The sequence below is a fragment of the Salmo trutta genome, chromosome 3 (genome assembly GCF_901001165.1).
Source record: "Salmo trutta chromosome 3, fSalTru1.1, whole genome shotgun sequence".
Taxonomy (NCBI): Eukaryota; Metazoa; Chordata; class Actinopteri; order Salmoniformes; family Salmonidae; genus Salmo; species Salmo trutta.
This window is the reverse complement of record NC_042959.1, coordinates 61,795,247-61,813,999: the sequence shown is the minus strand read 5'-3', so window position 1 is coordinate 61,813,999 and position 18,753 is coordinate 61,795,247. Positions and strand designations below refer to the sequence as shown.

The following is an 18,753-nucleotide window of genomic DNA, read 5'->3' as shown; positions in this document are numbered from 1 at the left end:
CAGATCTACCAGTACATCCAGAGTCGGTTCTACAGATCTCCGGAGGTGTTGCTGGGCATGCCCTACGACCTGGCCATTGACATGTGGTCCCTGGGCTGTATCCTGGTGGAGATGCACACGGGAGAACCCCTCTTCAGCGGCTCCAATGAGGTAGGCTGTGAGAACACACACAGCATTGGGTGTCGATGCCGAATTTTCCCCTGACCTGTCCTGTTGTTTCTCTCTCTCCAGGTGGATCAGATGAATAAGATAGTGGAGGTGCTGGGGGTCCCTCCCAACCACATGCTGGATCAGGCTCCCAAAGCACGGAAGTACTTTGACAAGCTGTCCGACGGTCTGTGGACTGTCAAGAAGAACAAGGACATAAAGAAGGTACTTTACCCCTCGGCCTCCGTGAGTAAAACTCTGCTCTTACTTAATCTTCTCATCTCATCTCCGAACCACGTCCCTCCTGTCACTCATAACGCAGTAGGTTCAAGTTCCCCTGTCAGCCCACAGATCCTGGATCAGATTACCTTGCTCTTACCTCCAAACCTAAACTTAACTACTAGGGGGATGGAAAGATATTTGACCCTAGTGTCAGTGGTTAGAGGCAACTTCTCTACGAACCTCCTACTTGTATTAACCATTCACCGTAGGTAGAGAAAGAGAGATGGGAAGAAAACTGAGGTGGAGAAGGAAGGGGAGGAGGGTTAGCTTGATTTTGGAAAGTAGTTTGTGCAGAAGAGGTATTTTCTCCCTTTTCTCATTTCCAACCTAAACTCCCACTCTTAGGAAGGAGATCTGAGGCCTCAGCATCTTCCTCTCCAGTCATCATCATCTAAAGCGTCAAACCCCTCGTCATATAGCTTTCTCTAATTGTCTAAAAAGGTCCTTATCGTTCCATTATTCTGTGTGCATCAGAAGCATTACATAGCCCTTAATAAGATAGAGGGATGAGGTGAAGGAGCAGTGAAGGCAGGTGAAAGGGAGAGGTTGAACAAAGGGAGAGGCCTGGGTTACGGTGGAGGTGAGAGAAAGAGGGGGAGAAAGGTTTGGATCAGAGGTTAATTAACTCTGCCCAAAAGGGATTGGAGATGGTGGAGGATCAGCCATCTCACCCCAGAGGCAGGCACACCTGGGTGGGTGTGTGAGCACGGGTGTACACCTATGGGTGTTGGCATGTATTTTCACTAGACGATTAGGGGTTAAGTGAATGATATAGTGCAGGATAAGACAACTTATTGTTCGTTTTAGGACTAGTGAGTCTATCCATTCATAATATGCATTCTACTGACCATCAACCATTCCACCGTCATAACAACATGCATGCTTGCATGTGTGAAATTCCACCATAATAATAACAACTAAAAATCACTAAAACTGCCTCGAAGAAAATGAGAACTGAAGTGTTTCTCTGCACCTCCCCACATCCATATCCTCTGTTCTCCCCCTTCTCTCACTCCCTCAATCCCCCTCTTCAGGAGTACAAGCCTCCTGCGACGCGGCGGCTCCATGAGATCCTGGGGGTGGAGACCGGGGGTCCTGGTGGGAGGCGGGGCGGAGAGCAGGGGCACGCTCCCTGCGACTACCTGAAGTTCAAGGACCTGATCCTGCGTATGCTGGACTACGACCCCAAGACGCGCATCACGCCCTTCTACGCGCTGCAGCACAACTTCTTCAAGAAGACGACGGACGAGGGCACCAACACCAGCAGCTCCACCTCCACCAGCCCGGCCATGGACCACAGCCACTCCACCTCCACCACCAGCTCCGTCTCCAGCTCCGGTACGGGACACAGCAGTTAGTATACAGTATACCCTTACCATAAGTCACAGTCCACTGCATGGGGAAACATCTGCAGAGGTCTAACCTCAATAGAGCAAACTAAGCATTGGCAGCCTGTTTGATCCCATATTCCCAGTGCAGTGTCCCCCCCAGATAATTCTCCCCTATGTTTGTGTAAAACACCAATATTCCTTAGATTGAGAGCTTTTGAAAGTCCGTTGAAGCCATGTTGGTTAGTACTGTAAAGGATCTTGTCTGGGAGATCCCTCCCACCTACATAGTCTTCGGGGGAACACTGCAGTCTACTGCGTCATAGTGATGGTTGTTCAATGTTACATCTCAGCCAGACCCTACAGCCCCTCACTCTCTGCAACAGCTACACAGTCTCCATAGAAACAAGCTCCTGGTTACTTCAGCCGCAGCTCAGTCCCTACAGCCTGCAGCACACCGTCACCATAGCAACAGCTCAGCCTCAGCGGCCTCTCCTCTGCCACAGCTACAGCTCCCATTCACCATGGCAACAGCTAGTCACCTTAGCTACAGCACCATGTTCAGCAGCTCAGCAACAGGTTATGGTCCCAGCAGTGATGGACTGTCAGTATGTTGACGTCTCACCACTATTGTTTATTCTGATTGACCGAGTGTCTTTTCCCCTTGTCCTCCCCTGCTCCGTCTCTCCTCCCCTACTCCGTCTCTCCTCCCCTGCTCCGTCTCTCCTCCCCTGCTCCGTCTCTCCTCCCCTGCTCCGTCTCTCCTCCCCTGCTCCGTCTCTCCTCCCCTGCTCCGTCTCTCCTCCCCTGCTCCGTCTCTCCTCCCCTGCTCCCTCTGTCCAGGTGGATCTAGCGGTTCTTCCAATGACAACCGGAATTACCGGTATAGTAACCGGTACTACAACAGTGCAGTTACTCACTCAGACTACGAGATGCAGAGTCCACAGGTGAGCGGTTTAAATCTGACCTCACGCTGATGTCTCAGATCTCATCACATGGAACAACATGTTCTTCCTCTATACCAGCTGGAACTGACATTTGTATGATGTACTGTAGGTGCTGCATTCTCTGTTTCTAACGATGACCTCTCTTCCTCTCCCCCAATGCCAAGGCTCCGTCTCAGCAGCAGCTGCGCCTCTGGCCGGGTGGAGAGGGGGGCATGGGTCCCCTGTCCAACAGCGGCAGTAGCGTCGGCGACCCCCCATACCCCCAGCTGCTGCTGCACAAGCCGGCGGCCACGCAGCACTCGCGCCACTTTCTGGGAGGCGGCGGCGTCGGGGGCATGATGGAACCACACCACCCGCACCCCATCTACGGCAGTCACCACGGCAACGGGCGGGGCCTGCGGCAGACTGGGCAGGGGAACCAGCCCCAGGGCCAGGCTTCACAGGGCCAGCAGGGCCAGCCCCTGATGCCCATCTCCTCCCCACAGATGCCGGACAGCATCGAGCTCAGCCTCACACACCACCACCATCTGGGTCAGTCTTCCATCATGCCGCCCCCATCCAGCTTGGACTCCAGCCAGTACGGCTCCTCCAACCTCCACCTGGGCCTCTCTGCCTTTCGGACTAGGACGGTCATGGCCCCCCAGCCGCCCCCCGCCGGCTCTCAGCAACAGTTGGCCCAGCCCCCAGCCTCTCAGGACAGCTTGGTCGCTGCCTCCGGGCTTGGATACATCCCCCCATGCTACCCGGGCAGTAACAACAATAACAACCCTCCCCAGGGTAGCGTGGTCGGGGGCGGGATGCTCACCGGGGGGCCCCCACCCAGGGGAGTAGGGGGCGGTGGGGGGAGGCCGGACTCTGAGGAGTCCACCATGATGGGTGTGTGCGGCAGTGGAGGAGGCGGTGGTCAGAACGCGGCCAACTCTTGATAAATCTTGAACAAATTCCAAAAGCCATACAATTTTAACAACAACATTACAACAAGAACATTACTATTTGAACACGCATACATATACATTATACACACTTGAGTTTGAAACAAATACGGCCACACATACAGAGTTACACAGACAAACTTGTGAAATATCAAAGGAATTTTGTTTTGTTTTGCATGGGAGAAGGTCGAGGGAGAGTAAGAGGGGGAAGGCTTTGAAACCATTTTTATCCTTTTTTCACTTTCTTTGTTTTTCTTTTGTTGAAGGAAAGAAACGGGGCTCAGTAGTTGGAATGGAAAGTTTCAGATAAGTTTGTTTTTATTGTTATTATTATTATATTATTTGATTTTATGTGGTTTAAGGAAAGGTTTGCAGCGAGATTTTTGTTTGTTTGGGTTGTTTTTTGGAATGAAGACCACAAAAGTAAATGAATGGCTTGAAAAGTGGTAATTGTTGGTTAAGAAGAGGGAGGCACGAGAGAGTACCCTCATGCTATTTTTTCAATCTTTTTTATTTTCTTTGTTTTTGTTTAGTTTTTCTGAAGTCTAGGTTTAATTGTACATGTTTTATTTATTAAACATCACTACATGAGGAGGAGGGTAAGCAGGGAGATCAGAAGAGCGCTAAATTGAGAGGTGGTTTATTTATTCATTTTAATTTTAATTTATACAGTTTTTTTCTCTTTTTTTCCTGATGGACAGAAAACACTTGCGCATACACAGAGAAACAAACAAACTAGGGTCTTTTTAGTTTGTTTTTCAGTTCAGTATATCTCATCCCCGAAACACACACACACACACACACTTTTGTTACATTTTGTTTTATGTTTCCAATCTTCTCTCGCTTGACACTGGCTTATATATCTGAAACTATGAAACAGATCATAGAAATAAAATGAAGCAAAAGACAAAAACCGTAGTCACCACACAGTGAGAAACTATACGATGAGGAGGATGAAACATTTGACGAAGTGAGACGCTTTCAAGAGGAGAGGGGGAACAAAACTTCTACACAAAAGGAGGAAGTGATTCAAGAACGTAAAACAACAAAACATTTTGCCACAAGGAAAACCAAAATGCTTCCCTGTTGTTTAAAAAAAAATAGTCTGCCTTCTACTTCAACATCTAACCAGACTCTTTCACCTTCTTTCACCTTCTTTCTCTGTCTTTCTCTCTGTCTTTTCTTACTCACTTTTGTTTTGGACCATAAACTACAGAAACGTAACACACATTTTGGGTTGGAGTAACTGGATATGCTAAGCCAAATCTTGCTCACTCTCTCTGTCTCGCTCTCTTCTCCTCTGCCCCATTTTTCTGTTAGGGGGGAGGGGGGCAATATATAGCAGGAGGGAGGAGTACATACTTATGAGGAGACACTTTTATGCCCTCCTTACCCCTACAGCCCCAGTGACTCTGACTTCTCTGGCCTCTTTTCTTTCTCCTGTTTTTTTTTCTCCCCTTCCCTCCCTCCTTCACGACACTCTGTGAGTGCTGTTTTCCATCAAGTCAAAAAAAAAGTGAACTACTTCTCTCTCGGCTGCTATCTCCACTTTCAACCATGTTCGGATTGCTGCTAAAGAAACAGACAGACAGATAAATAAATAAAAATGAAACTTTTTAACCCTCCTGCTTCAGAAAAAATGGAAAAATAAACCACTGCATCTCATGTATTTATTACTATTTAACAAGAAAAAGAAAAGGTAAAAATTAACCTGTTTTCTGTTTTTTGTTTGGTTGCCTTCTTCCTGCTGGTGAAAGTTGGGCAATGACTAAATGTAACAGTTAAAGGTGGTATTAAAACACTGACTTAGTTTAAGTCAGCCACTGGGCGGGGCCTGAATGGGGGAAACTGGGTAAGAATAAAGTTGGATATATAACAATAAAGAGTATAATTTTGCACACAAAGGTCAAATGCAAATCACAGCTTTCTGCTTTTTTCAGCTTTCAGTCGACAGACCCTCATCTGAGCAATGTGCATACCGTAGCAGGCCTACCACAAAGACAAACTGTTGATGTGGCAAGCTAAGTGATCACTGACATGGCATAATAAATCTGAGATTTGCGTTTGACCTCAAGTTATTTCATTCTTTTTTTGTACCTGAGTGTAACTGGTGTTGGGTGTGGTGGGGCTGATGTCCATGAAGAACCACAAAGTTGATGTAGCTACTAATGAACTTATTAGGAATCAGTCTCATCGTTTGGATAGTCTTGCACTCTTGTGACAATATTTTGTTGCCAATATACAGTAGCAGGCAGCTCTGAGTAAAGTATAAGTGTAAACATAGCATTATAGCTAGATACATTGATTGGTGGTTAACTATCAAACGGTTACACTGAGTACACAGTGTCTCCACAGTATTTTAACCAGTGTCTTCCTGGAGGTAACGATTGATGAACACGTGCTACTGGAAGCGTTAAAGACAGGTTATTGTTACCCAGTAGACCTACTCTATGCCCCTAGCTGTATCTTTGGTCGCAGCTTACGTTTGCACAATCCTCCGTTTATCTATTCCATTGTCAATGGTAAATGCTGTTTAGTTCAAAATGTTGTCTGTGGGGTCACCTATACCATAAAACGACACGCAATTAGAACCAATTTAGGACCGTTTGACTCATGTTCATCAACACATTTGCGCTCTTCCTAGTTGAGAGTTATTGAATATGAATATAACAGGTGAAGGCCAAGCGTTGTATTCACAGAAGTTACTGAGTAAAATTGAGAGCACAGTTTATACTGGCATCTGGTGGACAGATAAGGGAATTACATACTCAAAGTTTACATTGTAACAACGTTCTAGGCTATGCATAATACGTTTTCATATATCATTGCAAATATAATGAAGTGAATCATTAATGAATAATCTACGCCCACTAGCCTACATGCAACGAACGTCGCCGTGTGTGCCAAGTGCGTAATTGTTGCGCCAAAACCAGGTGAGCGCAATTATCAAGCGCCTACAAGATTCATCTTTGAATGGTCACTCTAGTTTGCTTACAACAGTGTGTCCACGAGGCGCTCTGGACAACGGAGTTTTATTTATTTTTTTCTGCGGCTTTGGTCACGTTGGACATGGCACAAGTTGCGTGGATGTTTTGTCAATTTGTATGGATTTTTTCTGCCTTTCCATTCACACAACTATCAGCGGAAGCTGATTTTAACGTTGACAGATGGGGTGGTCAAGAGCATCAAGATTACCAATTTGCGGAGCGGCACCTCCCGGGCAATGTACCCGTGCGTGAGGTGATCAGGCCTCGGATAGGGGAAGACGATGCCATCGGTGCTCCTCGGTCAGAACCACCATACTACTTCCTTCCCATGTTCCAGCACTCTGCGGTTCCCGTCGTCGATAGGGACTTGTTCAGACCAGTCGCCGGGAAAATACGTTTCCCCAGTATCTTGACCAACCTCTTGCTTCCGCCACAAAATAGTCCAGAGCGCAACCACTTCTCTCCCGTGCGTAATCCGCGTGGAGTGGAGGTGTGGTGCGGGTACAACCAGATCTCCGTGCGCATCAACAGAGGTCAGCTCGGGTTTAGGTGTCTGGCCTCCATGCTCTTCCTGGGCACTTGCCCCGTCACCCGGGTCACCCCACTTTTCTTCTACTTCCATTATGACCTGAATGACTGTGGCAGTACTCAAACGGTAAGATGTGTTGGGATACATTTTGACCTCACTATCCATTAGGAGCACACTCTTAAACTGACCCTAAAATATGTACTCTTTATTCTGTTAATGACGTCCAGACCATGAATGGCCAGCTGGTGTACTCCAGCTCACTTCGCTTTTCTCCAGAACCACAAGGGCCAGTGATAAGAGCCATACCTCTCAACCTCCCCATTCAGTGCATTTATAACCGGTACAGTGCCCACTAGACTAGCCTACAGTAGGCATCTATACTTCGGTCTTACTGTGTGATGTGGTTTTTGCTGTTTACCATCCATTTCCTTAACAGATTCCACTACTCCTACAAAGTTGGCTATGTACCCGAGGTGCATGACCGCACTCTCTTAAAGAGTATGAATGGCAAACACATCTTTAGGCTCACTGCATGCAATGGTAAGTAAACATGTCCCATTACAAGAGTTGGCAAGTTGATTTAAGGTGCAGAGAATGAGGGGGAAATATTTCTCTCCAAATCTAGAGCGATGGGAACAATTGTCGTCAGAAGAGAGCTATATGCTTGGGGAGCCAATGTACTTCAAAGCCTACGCAGCTTTTGTCCCCAAAGATGAGAGTGTGTTTGTTGATTCCTGCTTTGTTACGACATCCAAGGACCCAAATACCACACCTCGCCATGAAGTCATTCACAACTTTGGGTAATCAAACACTTAAGTTCTCACACACTGCTGTAGCTATAGCATTTGTATCTACTCTAGTGGTGGGTATATCCGCGTGTATATGTTTTAGATGTATGGTGGACAGCAAGCGGAAAGGCAGTCAGTCCCAGTTCTTCTCCAGAGAGTCAAATGTCCTGCGCTTCACTGTGGATGCTTTCCTGTTCCCCCAAATCACTGCCAAGGTTGGGCTATATCATTTTATGGAACACAAATGTTTCCACAACGGTAGTGAATAGTGATTTATATAATCCGTACTCTGTTCCACAGCGTCTCTACCTGCACTGTATTATGACTGTCATGAAATCCACTTCAAAGCGCAGCGCCAAATCCTGCACGTTCAATAGCACAGTGGGAAGGTAAACTGTCTTTTTAGAGTCTCAACAGTAACCTCAACCAATCTGATATATTTCTATATCCAGTGGTGGGAAAAGTACCCAATTGTCATACTTGATTAAATGTAAAGATACCTTAATACTCAAGTAAAAGTGAGTCACCCAGTAAAATACTACTTGAGTAAGTATTTTATTTTAAATATACTTAAGTATCAAAAGTAAATGCTAAATATTTTCAAATTCCTTGTATTATGCCAACCAGACAGCACTATTTTATCTATGGATAGCCAGGGGTACACTGACATAATTTACAAACAAAGCATTTGTGTTTAGTAAGTCTGCAAGATCAGAGACAGTAGTGATGACCGTGAGTTCTCTTGATAAGTCTGTGAATTGGAACATTTTCTGTCCTGTTACATTTCGAGTCCTTAACGAGTACTTTTGTGTGTCAGGGAACATGTATGGGAGTAAAGAGTGATTTGTTTTTTTCTTTCGGAATATCTGTAGTAAAATAAAAAGTTGTCAGTATAAATAGTAAAGTACAGATATCCCCAAAAAGTTCTACTTAAAAGTATTTTTACTTTACACCACTGTCGATCAATCATTCGCTCAAGCATTACGTCACAAGTTACATAAACGGTGGTCATGATCAGTGTGTAGGACACTGATAATAATGAAATCATTAAGTAATTCAGTTGTCATGCATTTTTTGTTGTTGCACTGGTTAAGTAGAGGTTTATTCACTAGAAACCAAACGAAACAGCTAACGAAACAGGGAGTGACCTACCTGAATTTGTCCAATAGAAACTCGTTTTTGTTGCAAAAGTGTTTACTCCAAACGGAAAAATCTCCTCTGCAAAACGTTTTGGACTAATGATTACACCCCTGGTTGCTGTGTCTTGTTAGGTGGGAGGAGCTGTATGGCCCTCACTCTGTGTGCTCCTGCTGTGATTCTGTCTGTGAAGTGTCAGACTTTTGTAAGTATACAACACAGTTAATGCTGGACCACCTTTTTTCCCCCTCTAATTCATCTTAGATGAATTAGTCAATACAATGTATGCTGATCTGTAACCTGTGGTTCTGCCTGATGTAACCAGGGCCAGCCTTGAAGTATCCTTCAGTGAAAAGCCTGATCACTAGTGAACCCTGGAGAGTGTTGGAGGACAGGGAGAAGAGTTTGCCCATTCAGGCTGAGGAGAGACCACCAGACAGTGAGGAAAGGGTGGAGGAGACATTGGCAGTCACTTATAAAGAGGAGGAGAAGGTGAAGTTTAAAAGTTTGGCAGTCACTCCTTGGGAGGAGGAGAAAAACATGTCAGTCGCTGTTATGAATAAGGTAGAGGGGGTGCAGGAAGGGACAGTTATAGCAGTGAGAGAGGAGGGGGTGGTAGCCAGAAAAGAAGGGGGTGTGGAGGAGCCTATTGGTGACAAACGGGCTGAGGAGGTGATTGAGGTGGAGGCTGAAGAGAATGGCACAGACCAAGTGACAGCAAGTGTGACTTTGGAACATGTACCTGAGGAGATACCTGAGGAGAATACTGTGATGGTTAAGGAGGTAGCTCAGTGGAACATGTCAAGTGAGTTGAGTGTTGCCACCACGAATGCTAAGGTGTCAAAGAAAGTTAAGGAGCAGGTTGCCTGGATAGAAGGGTCAAAGGTTGAGAGAGTGGCAGTTGGACAGATGCCTTTGGTGGACGAAGCGGCAGCGTTTCTGCAGGGGTACATGGAGCCTGCCGAGTGGAGAGAAGATTACCAAGGACCAGCCCCAGAGGAGAAGCTGGGGAGGTTTTGGAAACCATCCACAAAGGTTCGTTTTCATATAGTCTAGTCAATGTTTCAATGCCAGTTTCAATTTGCAATCATTTCAAGTGTTTGTCATACCAGCCATTTTAAAATTGACCTATTTCTTCTTTTCAGGACAAGCTTGTTGTGCTGGAAACTTCTGTCCCTATTGGAACATTGACATAAATTAACTTAAATTAAATATTTGATAAGAATTACACCTAAGTGTCCTTGTATGATTGAATATTAAATTACCCTTGTTATAAGCAATGAACAAAGCTCTTAACGTTTTCATGGTAGCTGGACATTTGAGGGATGATTTATTTTTGTGTGGGTGTACAGTGGCTTGTGAAAGTATTCACCCCCTTGGCATTTTTTCTATTTTATTGCCTTACAACCTGGAAGTAAAATTGATTTTTGGGGGATTTGTATCATTTGATTGACACAACATGTCTACCACTGAGGATGAAAAATATTTGTGAAACAAACAAGAAATAAGACAAAACAGGAAACTTGAGCTTGCATAACTATTCACCCCCCAAAGTCAATACTTTGCAGAGCCACCTTTTGCAGCAATTACAGCCTCAAGTCTCTTGGGGTATGTCTCTGTAAGCTTGGCACACCTAGCCACTGGGATTTTTGCCCATTCTTCAAGGCAAAACTGCTCCAGCTCTTTCAAGTTGGATGGGGTTCTGCTGGTGTATAGCAATCTTTAAGTCATACCACAGATTCTCAATTGGATTGAGGTCTGGGCTTTAACAAGGCCATTCCAAGACATTTAAATGTTTCCCCTTAAACCACTCGAGTCTTGCTTTAGCCGTATGCTTACGGTCATTGTCCTGCAGGAAGGTGAACCTCCGTCCCAGTCTCAAATCTCTGGAAGACTGAAACAGGTTTCCCTCAAGAATCTCCCTGTATTTAGCGCCATCCATCATTCCTTCAATTCTGACCAGTTTCCCAGTCCCTGCCGAGCCGATGAAACAACATCCCCACAGCGTGATGCTGCCACCACCATGCTTCACTGTGGGGATGGTGTTCTTGGGGTGATGAGGTGTTGGGTTTGCACCAGACATAGCGTTTTCCTTGATGGCCAGAAACCTCAATTTTAATCCCATCTGACCAGAGTACTTTCTTCCATATGTTTGGGGAGTCTCCCACATGCCTTTTTGTGAACACCAAACGTGTGCTTATTTTTTTCTTTAAGCAATGGCTTTTTTTCTGGCCACTTTTCCGTAAAGCCCAGCTCTGTGGAGTGTACGGCTTAAAGTGGTCCTATGGACAGATACTCCAATCTCCGCTGTGGTGCTTTGCAGCTCCTTCAGGGTATTCTTTGGTCTCTTTGTTGCCTCTCAGATTAATGCCCTCTTACCTGATCTGTGAGTTTTGGCAGGTTTGTTGTGGTGCCATATTCTTTCAATTTGTTTAAATAATGGATTTAATGGTGCTCCGTGGGATGTTCAAAGTTTCGGATGTTTTTTTATAACCCTGATCTGTACTTCACAACTTTGTCCCTGACCTGTTTGGAGAGCTCCTTGGTCTTCATGGTGCCGCTTGCTTGGTGGTGTTGCAGACTCTGGGGCCTTTCAGAACAGGTGTGTGTGTATATAGAGATCATGTGACACTTAGATTGCACACAGGCGGACTTTATTAAATAATTATTTGACTTCTGAAGGTAATTGGTTGCACCAGATCTTATTTAGGGGCTTCATAGCAAAGGGGTGAATACATATACAGGCACCACTTTTCTGTATTTTTATTTTTTTGGTTGAATTTCTTTGAAACAATAGTTTATTTTATTTTTTTATTTTTTTATATATTTTTTTATTTCACTTTACCAATTTGGACTATTTTGTCTATGTCCATTACATGAAATCCAAATAAAAATCAATTTAAATTACAGGTTGTAATGCAACAAAATAGGAAAAATGCCAAGGGGGATGAATACTTTTGCAAGGCATTGTATATTGAAGATTTTAACAATGCCTTAACTATTTTACACTCAAGACTGCAGAACTAGGGTTGCAAAGCTACTGGTAATTTACCAAAGTTCCTGGAACATTTTGTAATTTTGGTCATTAACATGTAATCTATGGTAATGTTGGTCATTTTATACTTGAATAACTTTTTTTTTAAATGCATTCATACTATTTTTTTAACTGTATATTTGGGTCCATATTGTCCAAGAGTTTCTGGTGGATAGACCTTATGGTTAATGAGAAAATAGCCTAATTAATGAAAAATGCGAAACAATGGCATTATTTTCAATAAACTCTGCAACTCTTCCAACTTGATTTTCTTTCACAACTGCCACCAGTTGGGTGCGAAAACATTAACAGAGAAGTTTGTAAAAAAAAAAAAAGGATATTTAATTCTGAAATCCTCATATTAAACACCAGTGGTATTCACCAAGTTAAATGGTTTATATTGAGGAAAATGTTTTACAGCTTGTCATTCTATTTATTTTAATTTTTAAATCATATCTGATTAATTTATATTTGCATGTGATAAGGCCACACAGAGGGCCGGAGATACACCTGCGATAATCTGAAGTACCCAAAAAGGCCACTAGAAGTCCTGTGATAAAATTCCAAAGAAACTTGAAATTACCCAAATTCTGGTAGTTTACTGGTAAACTTTGAAGGTTACCAGTAATATACACGCCCATTGAAATTGTATTGGTCCCATCTAGCATTTGGAGCTAGAAACAGAGCTGCCATGTCTATCGAGACACCTTGGTCACTACATGCAACCCTAGGCAGGACTGATGTAAAACTCTGTTTCAAGCTATTATGTAGGGATGGCAACAAGTGGTGCATGAACAGTGCCTTTCAGATGCAAATGATTATGAGCATATGTAAATTGCATAGTACAGTGTTGGAGAACTTGCACTCACTGTCACACACACACTTTACTCTTTCAGCATGGTTGGCCTACTTCTCCAATAGAAATCAGAGATGACGCTTGTAGACAATGTCATGGCGAAGTGGGCTAGCTAAGCTCATGTACAGAAACTCGTCATCAGGTCTTATTTGATCACACCGACAGCGTAATTGCTTAAAATGGTACGCAGCATCATCTGAATATTTGTGCACCAAAAGTTCAACATTCACCTTCTACCATTTCTGTCAAACCGTCTACGCATACAGTTTGACTCATACGTTCGATAAATCCAACATATGCACCACACAGAACGCCCTGCAAATGTCTCTGCAATGCAATGCTGCAAGGCAAACGCAGCGTTCCTTTGGAAATGAATGTAATTCTGGTGTACCAAAATGCAATGACGCAGTCGGTGTGATCGAGATGTAACTGTCGTCTTGCTTCGAACTGCGCATGTGCAGGCCGTCAAGTCAAATGCACTCCTTAGATATGTTGTTTTTGACGAAAAAGGAAATCTTGTCACTTTCATGAGGTTGGCGTAATAACATGTTCAGCTACTTAAGACATTGGTTCAGATCTAGGTTGTGCCTTTAGATTTTGCGAAAATTAACTAAGGAAGAATTTTTCACTGCTTTGTCTGTTTCGCAAGCGTTGCCGGAAGTCTCGCAATGATGTGCCTCTGGGTTTAAAAATGGATTGAAAATCAGGAGGCTGGTGGGAGGACCTAAAGAGGGACGGGCTCATTGTGAAATACATTGAACAAAGTCAAACGTGGTTTCCATGTTCGAAACCGTTCCATTTATTCCCAGTGGTGTGTATTCATGGATACAAAGGGAAGCCAGGTTTCCCCCCAAAAATCCCCAAATCTCACCGGAGAAAGCATCCGAGCGAGCTAAACAGCACCGTCTGTCTCTGTATGTGTAGGCCATCTATCTGATGCTGTCTGGTCCAAAAGAGTATGAAATTCATGCCGCTAGTAGCGTTGAATGCAAGGCAAGCCTTTTGTATAAAATAATAGCCAATCAGTGTAGAGCTCAACTGTGAATGGTCCTGGCACACATAAAAAGTGTCAGGGGAAGCCAGTTTGGATTTTGCTTCACTCCAATCACATTGCATCGAGAGCAAACATTGACAGAAACTCGTTGTGCATCTCAGTGTATTGTTGTCCTCTGGTGGCTAGCTAGCTATCTAAAATTGGCCTTTTCCTAAATTAGCCATGGATGATAGGGATTTGGACTTGTAGTTTTAATTCATTCTCCGTACTGGCCAATGATTATAATGGAGATCCTGATCCAACCATAAATTCATCCATTGTGCCCCTGGCCAGAGAGGATGGAAGTTCAATGTGTAGCTAGTTGTAGAAGGCTAATGTTAACTAGCTAACATTGCCCATGAAAGGAAATTAGACTAGCGAGCAAGCATTTTAGCCAGGTAGCCTAGGACAACAAAAAATGAAAGCGTATACTGTATGACAGAGTGATAGACTGTTTCATCAACATGAGAGGAGGATGGCATTGGTGTTTCTCTACGAGTAGGGTGAGCCAACATGTTTTTTCTATTTGCACGAACGCGCATGGCCACATCATATTCAGCTTATGTTGATTGGACTAAATTGTTTTTGGTATGTTTTAGTTGTCACTGTACTAGACTAATCATAGGTGATTTGATAATGTTGAAGGTGAAAAGGTCCTGGAATACTGGAGGCAGCTCATGTTTCCTTTGCGACTTGCGGTAACTCTCCGTGGTTCTAAATCAATAGTTGTTTAGTTGTCCTAAAATGTCAGAAACATTAACTTGCTTGACCATGCTGTAGGTCTTATAACTGGTTGTTACATGCAATATTCTTTGCGGACTTCACCCGACAGATGTTACTTTCTAGTTTTGTGATGAAACAAAGGTGTGGTTGAATTTATTCTGCCACTGTGTCTTCTTATTGTCTGGGCCTTTAGGCCTGTATATCACAGTGGCAAGGCATATGAACTAACAGGTTATAGAGCAAACAACACAATTATCACAACACAGGTTGTAATATGGTTTTTTATTCTGGCTTGGCTTCCCCAGTGATTTTACCCAAGCACTGCTACTGTTTATTCCATTCCATCGATTAATGTGCCCGTCCTCCTATAGCTCCTCCCACCAGCCTCCTCTGGTGGAAATGTCTTATTATTTTGTATAAAGGGATGTGTGAAAGACCTGACAGACATTTTCATAAACCTCAAGACATGTTTCCATAATAGCCTGACCATGGATAGGTGGATGTGGTTATCCAGGTATCTGGGGCATGGAACACAAATAAGGAAGTAACGCAACATGTAAAACAGTGAAAGATGATTGGTATCAGTCACCTCAGTAGATTGAGAGCATTTCAGCCTCTGCTCTAACAACTCACTCTTGCTTAGAAACCTACAATGTTGTTTCTTGTGGTGATGGTGTCATTTCACCTGATGAAACAAAGTGACACATGCTCCTCTTTACCACAACTCAGCCTGGATGGAGACTACATTCTGGGAGGACTATTCCAGCTGCATGAGAACTATGGAGTGACTGGTACAGCGACTGACACTGAAAACAGAAAACCTGATGTGCTTCAATGTCACAGGTAAGGCAAAGTCTGCTTTCACCACTGGAACAAAAACAATACTGTAAATGTCAAACTTTTTTTGTTGCACACATTGACAGTTAAACTATGCAACCTTTTATTCTACATCCCAGGTTTAAATTTTCCTCAGCAAGCTACCAGCAGATTCAAGTCATGAGGTTTGCTATTGAAGAGATCAACAACTCCACATTGCTGTTGCCTGGCGTCAGCCTGGGCTATGAGATTTTCGACTACTGCTCTGACTTGCTCAGTTTTGGGGCTGCTCTGGACTTTCTGACCCAAAAGGGAAGAGGAGCAATCCCTGTGTGGAACGGTACAAACTACAGACCTAAAGTCATCTCAGTCACTGGCCCGTTTGGAAGCAGCCAAACCATCAGTGTCGCCCCTCTGTACATGTCTGAGATGATTCCAATGGTAAGTAGTATTTTAGGACACAATATAACCTCATAATGGTGCTATTTATACAGTAGCTGCCTTGTGTTTGTACTCTTCAGGAATGGGTCTGTAGAACACTGCAATATAAATGGACCTGTACTGTAATGCTTGTTCAAATATGACAATCCTTGTTCTCACAAAAGCATTATTGTTTTGTGTTTTACTTCAACAGGTGACTCATGGGGCATCAAGTGTCCAACTGAGCTACAAAAACAGATTTCCCTCCTTTTTCCGAACCATTCCCAGCGACAAATATCAGGTGGAGTCTATAGTCCGTATACTCCGACAGTTTAACTGGAACTGGGTGGCTTTCATCGGTGGTGACAATGACTACAGCAGAGATGCCTTGACAGTTTTTCAGGAGAAGATTAGACCAGCTAACATCTGTTTGGCGTACCAAGACACCATTCCCCAAAACCAATCCTTAATAGGGCGTCTATTCAACAACATAGCCATGTTCAATGTCCAGGTTATTGTAGTCTTTGCCAATGTGGAGTTTGTCATTCCTTTCATCCAAAAGGCCATAGATCTCAGAGTGAAGGAGAAGGTATGGATCGCTAGTGAGACATGGTCCATGAGCCAAGAGTTGATCAAGAAGAGTCAGATTGAGAGGATAGGGACGGTCTTAGGTGTCACTGTACAGAGGCACAAGGACCTGAGAGGATTTGATGAGTTCATTAACAACACAGTAAAATCCAGACATGAGAATGCATGCACTGACATGGACTTGAAGGAAAGATGTGGTCAGATTTGCTCTGACTGCAACTCCACCAGTGCCCAGACAATTATTGGAGAGGACCCGACATACAGCTTTGTCATCTACTCTGCAGTGTATGCTGTGGCTCATGCACTCCACAATGCTTTGCGGTGTGGGACATGGAACTGTGCCAACTCAGAAATCATTGCTTATCCTTACATGGTAAGTGAGCTGCATCTCCTTCAACATGAAGCCTTATGGTCAACCACATCACCAGAAATATGATTATTAATTGACATTATCTTTTATTTGACTATTTTGTCTTGCATTCCCAGGTCACTGAGGCACTAAAACAGGTCAAATTCAAATTGGAAAATCAAAGTATAGAGTTTGACGAGAACGGGGACCCACCGGCTCATTACGACATTGTACACTGGGACTGCAAAAATAAAACATGTTCTAATGTGGATATTGGCTCATACCTTACCAACCCCACACCAAGTTTCCATATTAATGAAACTCTCATACATTGGTTTGCGGGCACAAAGGTTAGTACTACATTCTTCAAAAGCATGCAAGTATACATTACACACCATCAAAACACTGCGTGGTATTCAAATGAGTGATAACTGATGCTGGTCTTTTCCACAGTGATATTTTAAGCTGTTCCTACTTCTTGCAGGCTCCAGTTCTGCAGTGTTCTAGTGAGTGTAAATCTGGCTCCAGAAAAGTTCAAACTGGCTTCCACACCTGCTGTTTTGAGTGCGAGATCTGCTCTGATGGAAAGTACATCAACCACACAGGTACTGAGCAACATGACTTTCTGTTTTTGCCTGGAGTTTTTTCTGGACAGGTCAAGAGGTCAGAAAGAACACCTATGAATCATATGACAAGAATAATTATCTGTACACATATTAGAATCTGTCACCCAGACTTTCTCTTTCCTTCCTCTCCCAACAGCCGATCCCTACAGCTGCATAGCATGCCAAAAGGATGAGTGGGCCAGGAATGGCAGTACATCATGCACCAAGCGCTCTATAGAGTATTTGCATTCTGATGATTCGTTGGCCATTTTTCTGATGTTCCAGGCCAGCTCCATCATCCTCATCTCAATGGCCATCTTGGTTCTGTTCCTTTGTAAGAATGACACCCCTGTGGTAAAGTCAGCTGGTGGGAGGCTCTGCTTCTTCATGTTGTGTTGCTTGTCCATGTCCTCCATCAGCGTCTTCCTCTACATCGGCAAACCCACAGAGGCCATCTGCACCTTACGCAATTCTGTGTTTGTAGTCTTCTATGTGGCCTGCCTGTCCTGTCTTGCTGTTCGCTCCTTCCAGATTGTCTGTATCTTCAAAATGGCCGCCAAACTGCCCAAAGCGTATGATTTCTGGGTCAAGCATGGTGGTCAGTGGATCACTATTATCACAACCACTGTCATAATGCTGTTTCTGTGCATTTTGTGGATAGCCATTGAAGGACCCAAGCCCAATCAGATAGCATTGTATAGCGAGGTAATTTTGGATTGCACATATGGAGTCATCCCCATCTTTTATGTGATAGTACTGTTTGCCACTTTGCTGGGTATTGCATGCTTTAGTTTTGCCTACATGGGAACTGACTTGCCCAAAAACTACAATGAGGGTAAATCTATCACTTTCAGCTTGCTGATCTTCTTCATCTCTTGGGTCATCTCTCTGACAGTGCACCTGTCTACCAAAGGAAAGCACACACTCTCCGTCAATCCTTTCTCTGTGCTGTGCAGTCTGTATGGTATACTCTTTGGTTACTTCTTCCCTAAATGCTATATCATTATCATTACGCCTGAACGTAATACAGCAGCCTATTTTCAAACTGCAATCCAGAGTTACACACTTCAACCTCGATAATGTACAGATGTTGAGACATATTTTTGTGTGGCACTAGAACTGCCACTACTGTGTTCTGTGATGTTTCTTTTCAGTCGATATCTATATTTTTTAATCCCATACTGTTTTCCTCCATAAAAGCATTTTAATTGTTTGCCCATTAATAAAACACTTTCTAAAGTATTGTTTGTGT

At 43.8% G+C, this 18,753-nt stretch overlaps 3 protein-coding genes across 8 annotated transcripts in view; all 3 read left to right on the top strand.

Moving 5' to 3' along the window:
* Positions 1 to 5,276, top strand: part of dyrk1b (dual-specificity tyrosine-(Y)-phosphorylation regulated kinase 1B) — a 68,327-nt gene extending 63,051 nt beyond the window's left edge. For 2 of the 5 annotated variants that reach the window (XM_029743895.1, XM_029743874.1), the window contains exons 7-11: positions 4 to 150; positions 232 to 393; positions 1,464 to 1,782; positions 2,601 to 2,704; positions 2,869 to 5,276. In XM_029743895.1, coding sequence (XP_029599755.1) covers positions 4 to 150; positions 232 to 393; positions 1,464 to 1,782; positions 2,601 to 2,704; positions 2,869 to 3,630 — 1,494 coding nt within the window. In that variant the 3' untranslated portion in view covers positions 3,631 to 5,276. The remainder of the gene's footprint in view (positions 1 to 3; positions 151 to 231; positions 394 to 1,463; positions 1,783 to 2,600; positions 2,705 to 2,868) is intronic. The other 3 variants (XM_029743883.1, XM_029743879.1, XM_029743891.1) reach the window with 3 other exon arrangements.
* Positions 5,277 to 5,839: 563 nt separating this feature from the next.
* zp3d.1 (zona pellucida glycoprotein 3d tandem duplicate 1) lies at positions 5,840 to 10,307 on the top strand. Its single transcript, XM_029743903.1, has 9 exons — positions 5,840 to 7,278; positions 7,380 to 7,492; positions 7,589 to 7,692; positions 7,778 to 7,952; positions 8,044 to 8,155; positions 8,241 to 8,329; positions 9,212 to 9,282; positions 9,403 to 10,112; positions 10,223 to 10,307. The coding sequence occupies exons 1-9, from the start codon at positions 6,610 to 6,612 to the stop codon at positions 10,271 to 10,273; spliced, it is 2,094 nt and encodes a 697-aa protein (XP_029599763.1). The 5' UTR covers positions 5,840 to 6,609; the 3' UTR covers positions 10,274 to 10,307.
* A 4,682-nt stretch (positions 10,308 to 14,989) lies between these two features.
* LOC115182221 (taste receptor type 1 member 1) lies at positions 14,990 to 18,741 on the top strand. Of its 2 annotated transcripts, XM_029743848.1 has the most exons (6): positions 14,990 to 15,566; positions 15,680 to 15,980; positions 16,174 to 16,920; positions 17,034 to 17,246; positions 17,381 to 17,501; positions 17,659 to 18,741. In XM_029743848.1, exons 1-6 carry the CDS (start codon positions 15,376 to 15,378, stop codon positions 18,579 to 18,581), a joined length of 2,496 nt encoding a protein of 831 aa, XP_029599708.1. In that variant the 5' UTR covers positions 14,990 to 15,375; the 3' UTR covers positions 18,582 to 18,741. The 2 variants fall into 2 exon arrangements, with proteins under 2 accessions (XP_029599708.1, XP_029599716.1); XM_029743856.1 differs by lacking the exon at positions 17,034 to 17,246.
* Positions 18,742 to 18,753: the final 12 nt, after the last annotated feature.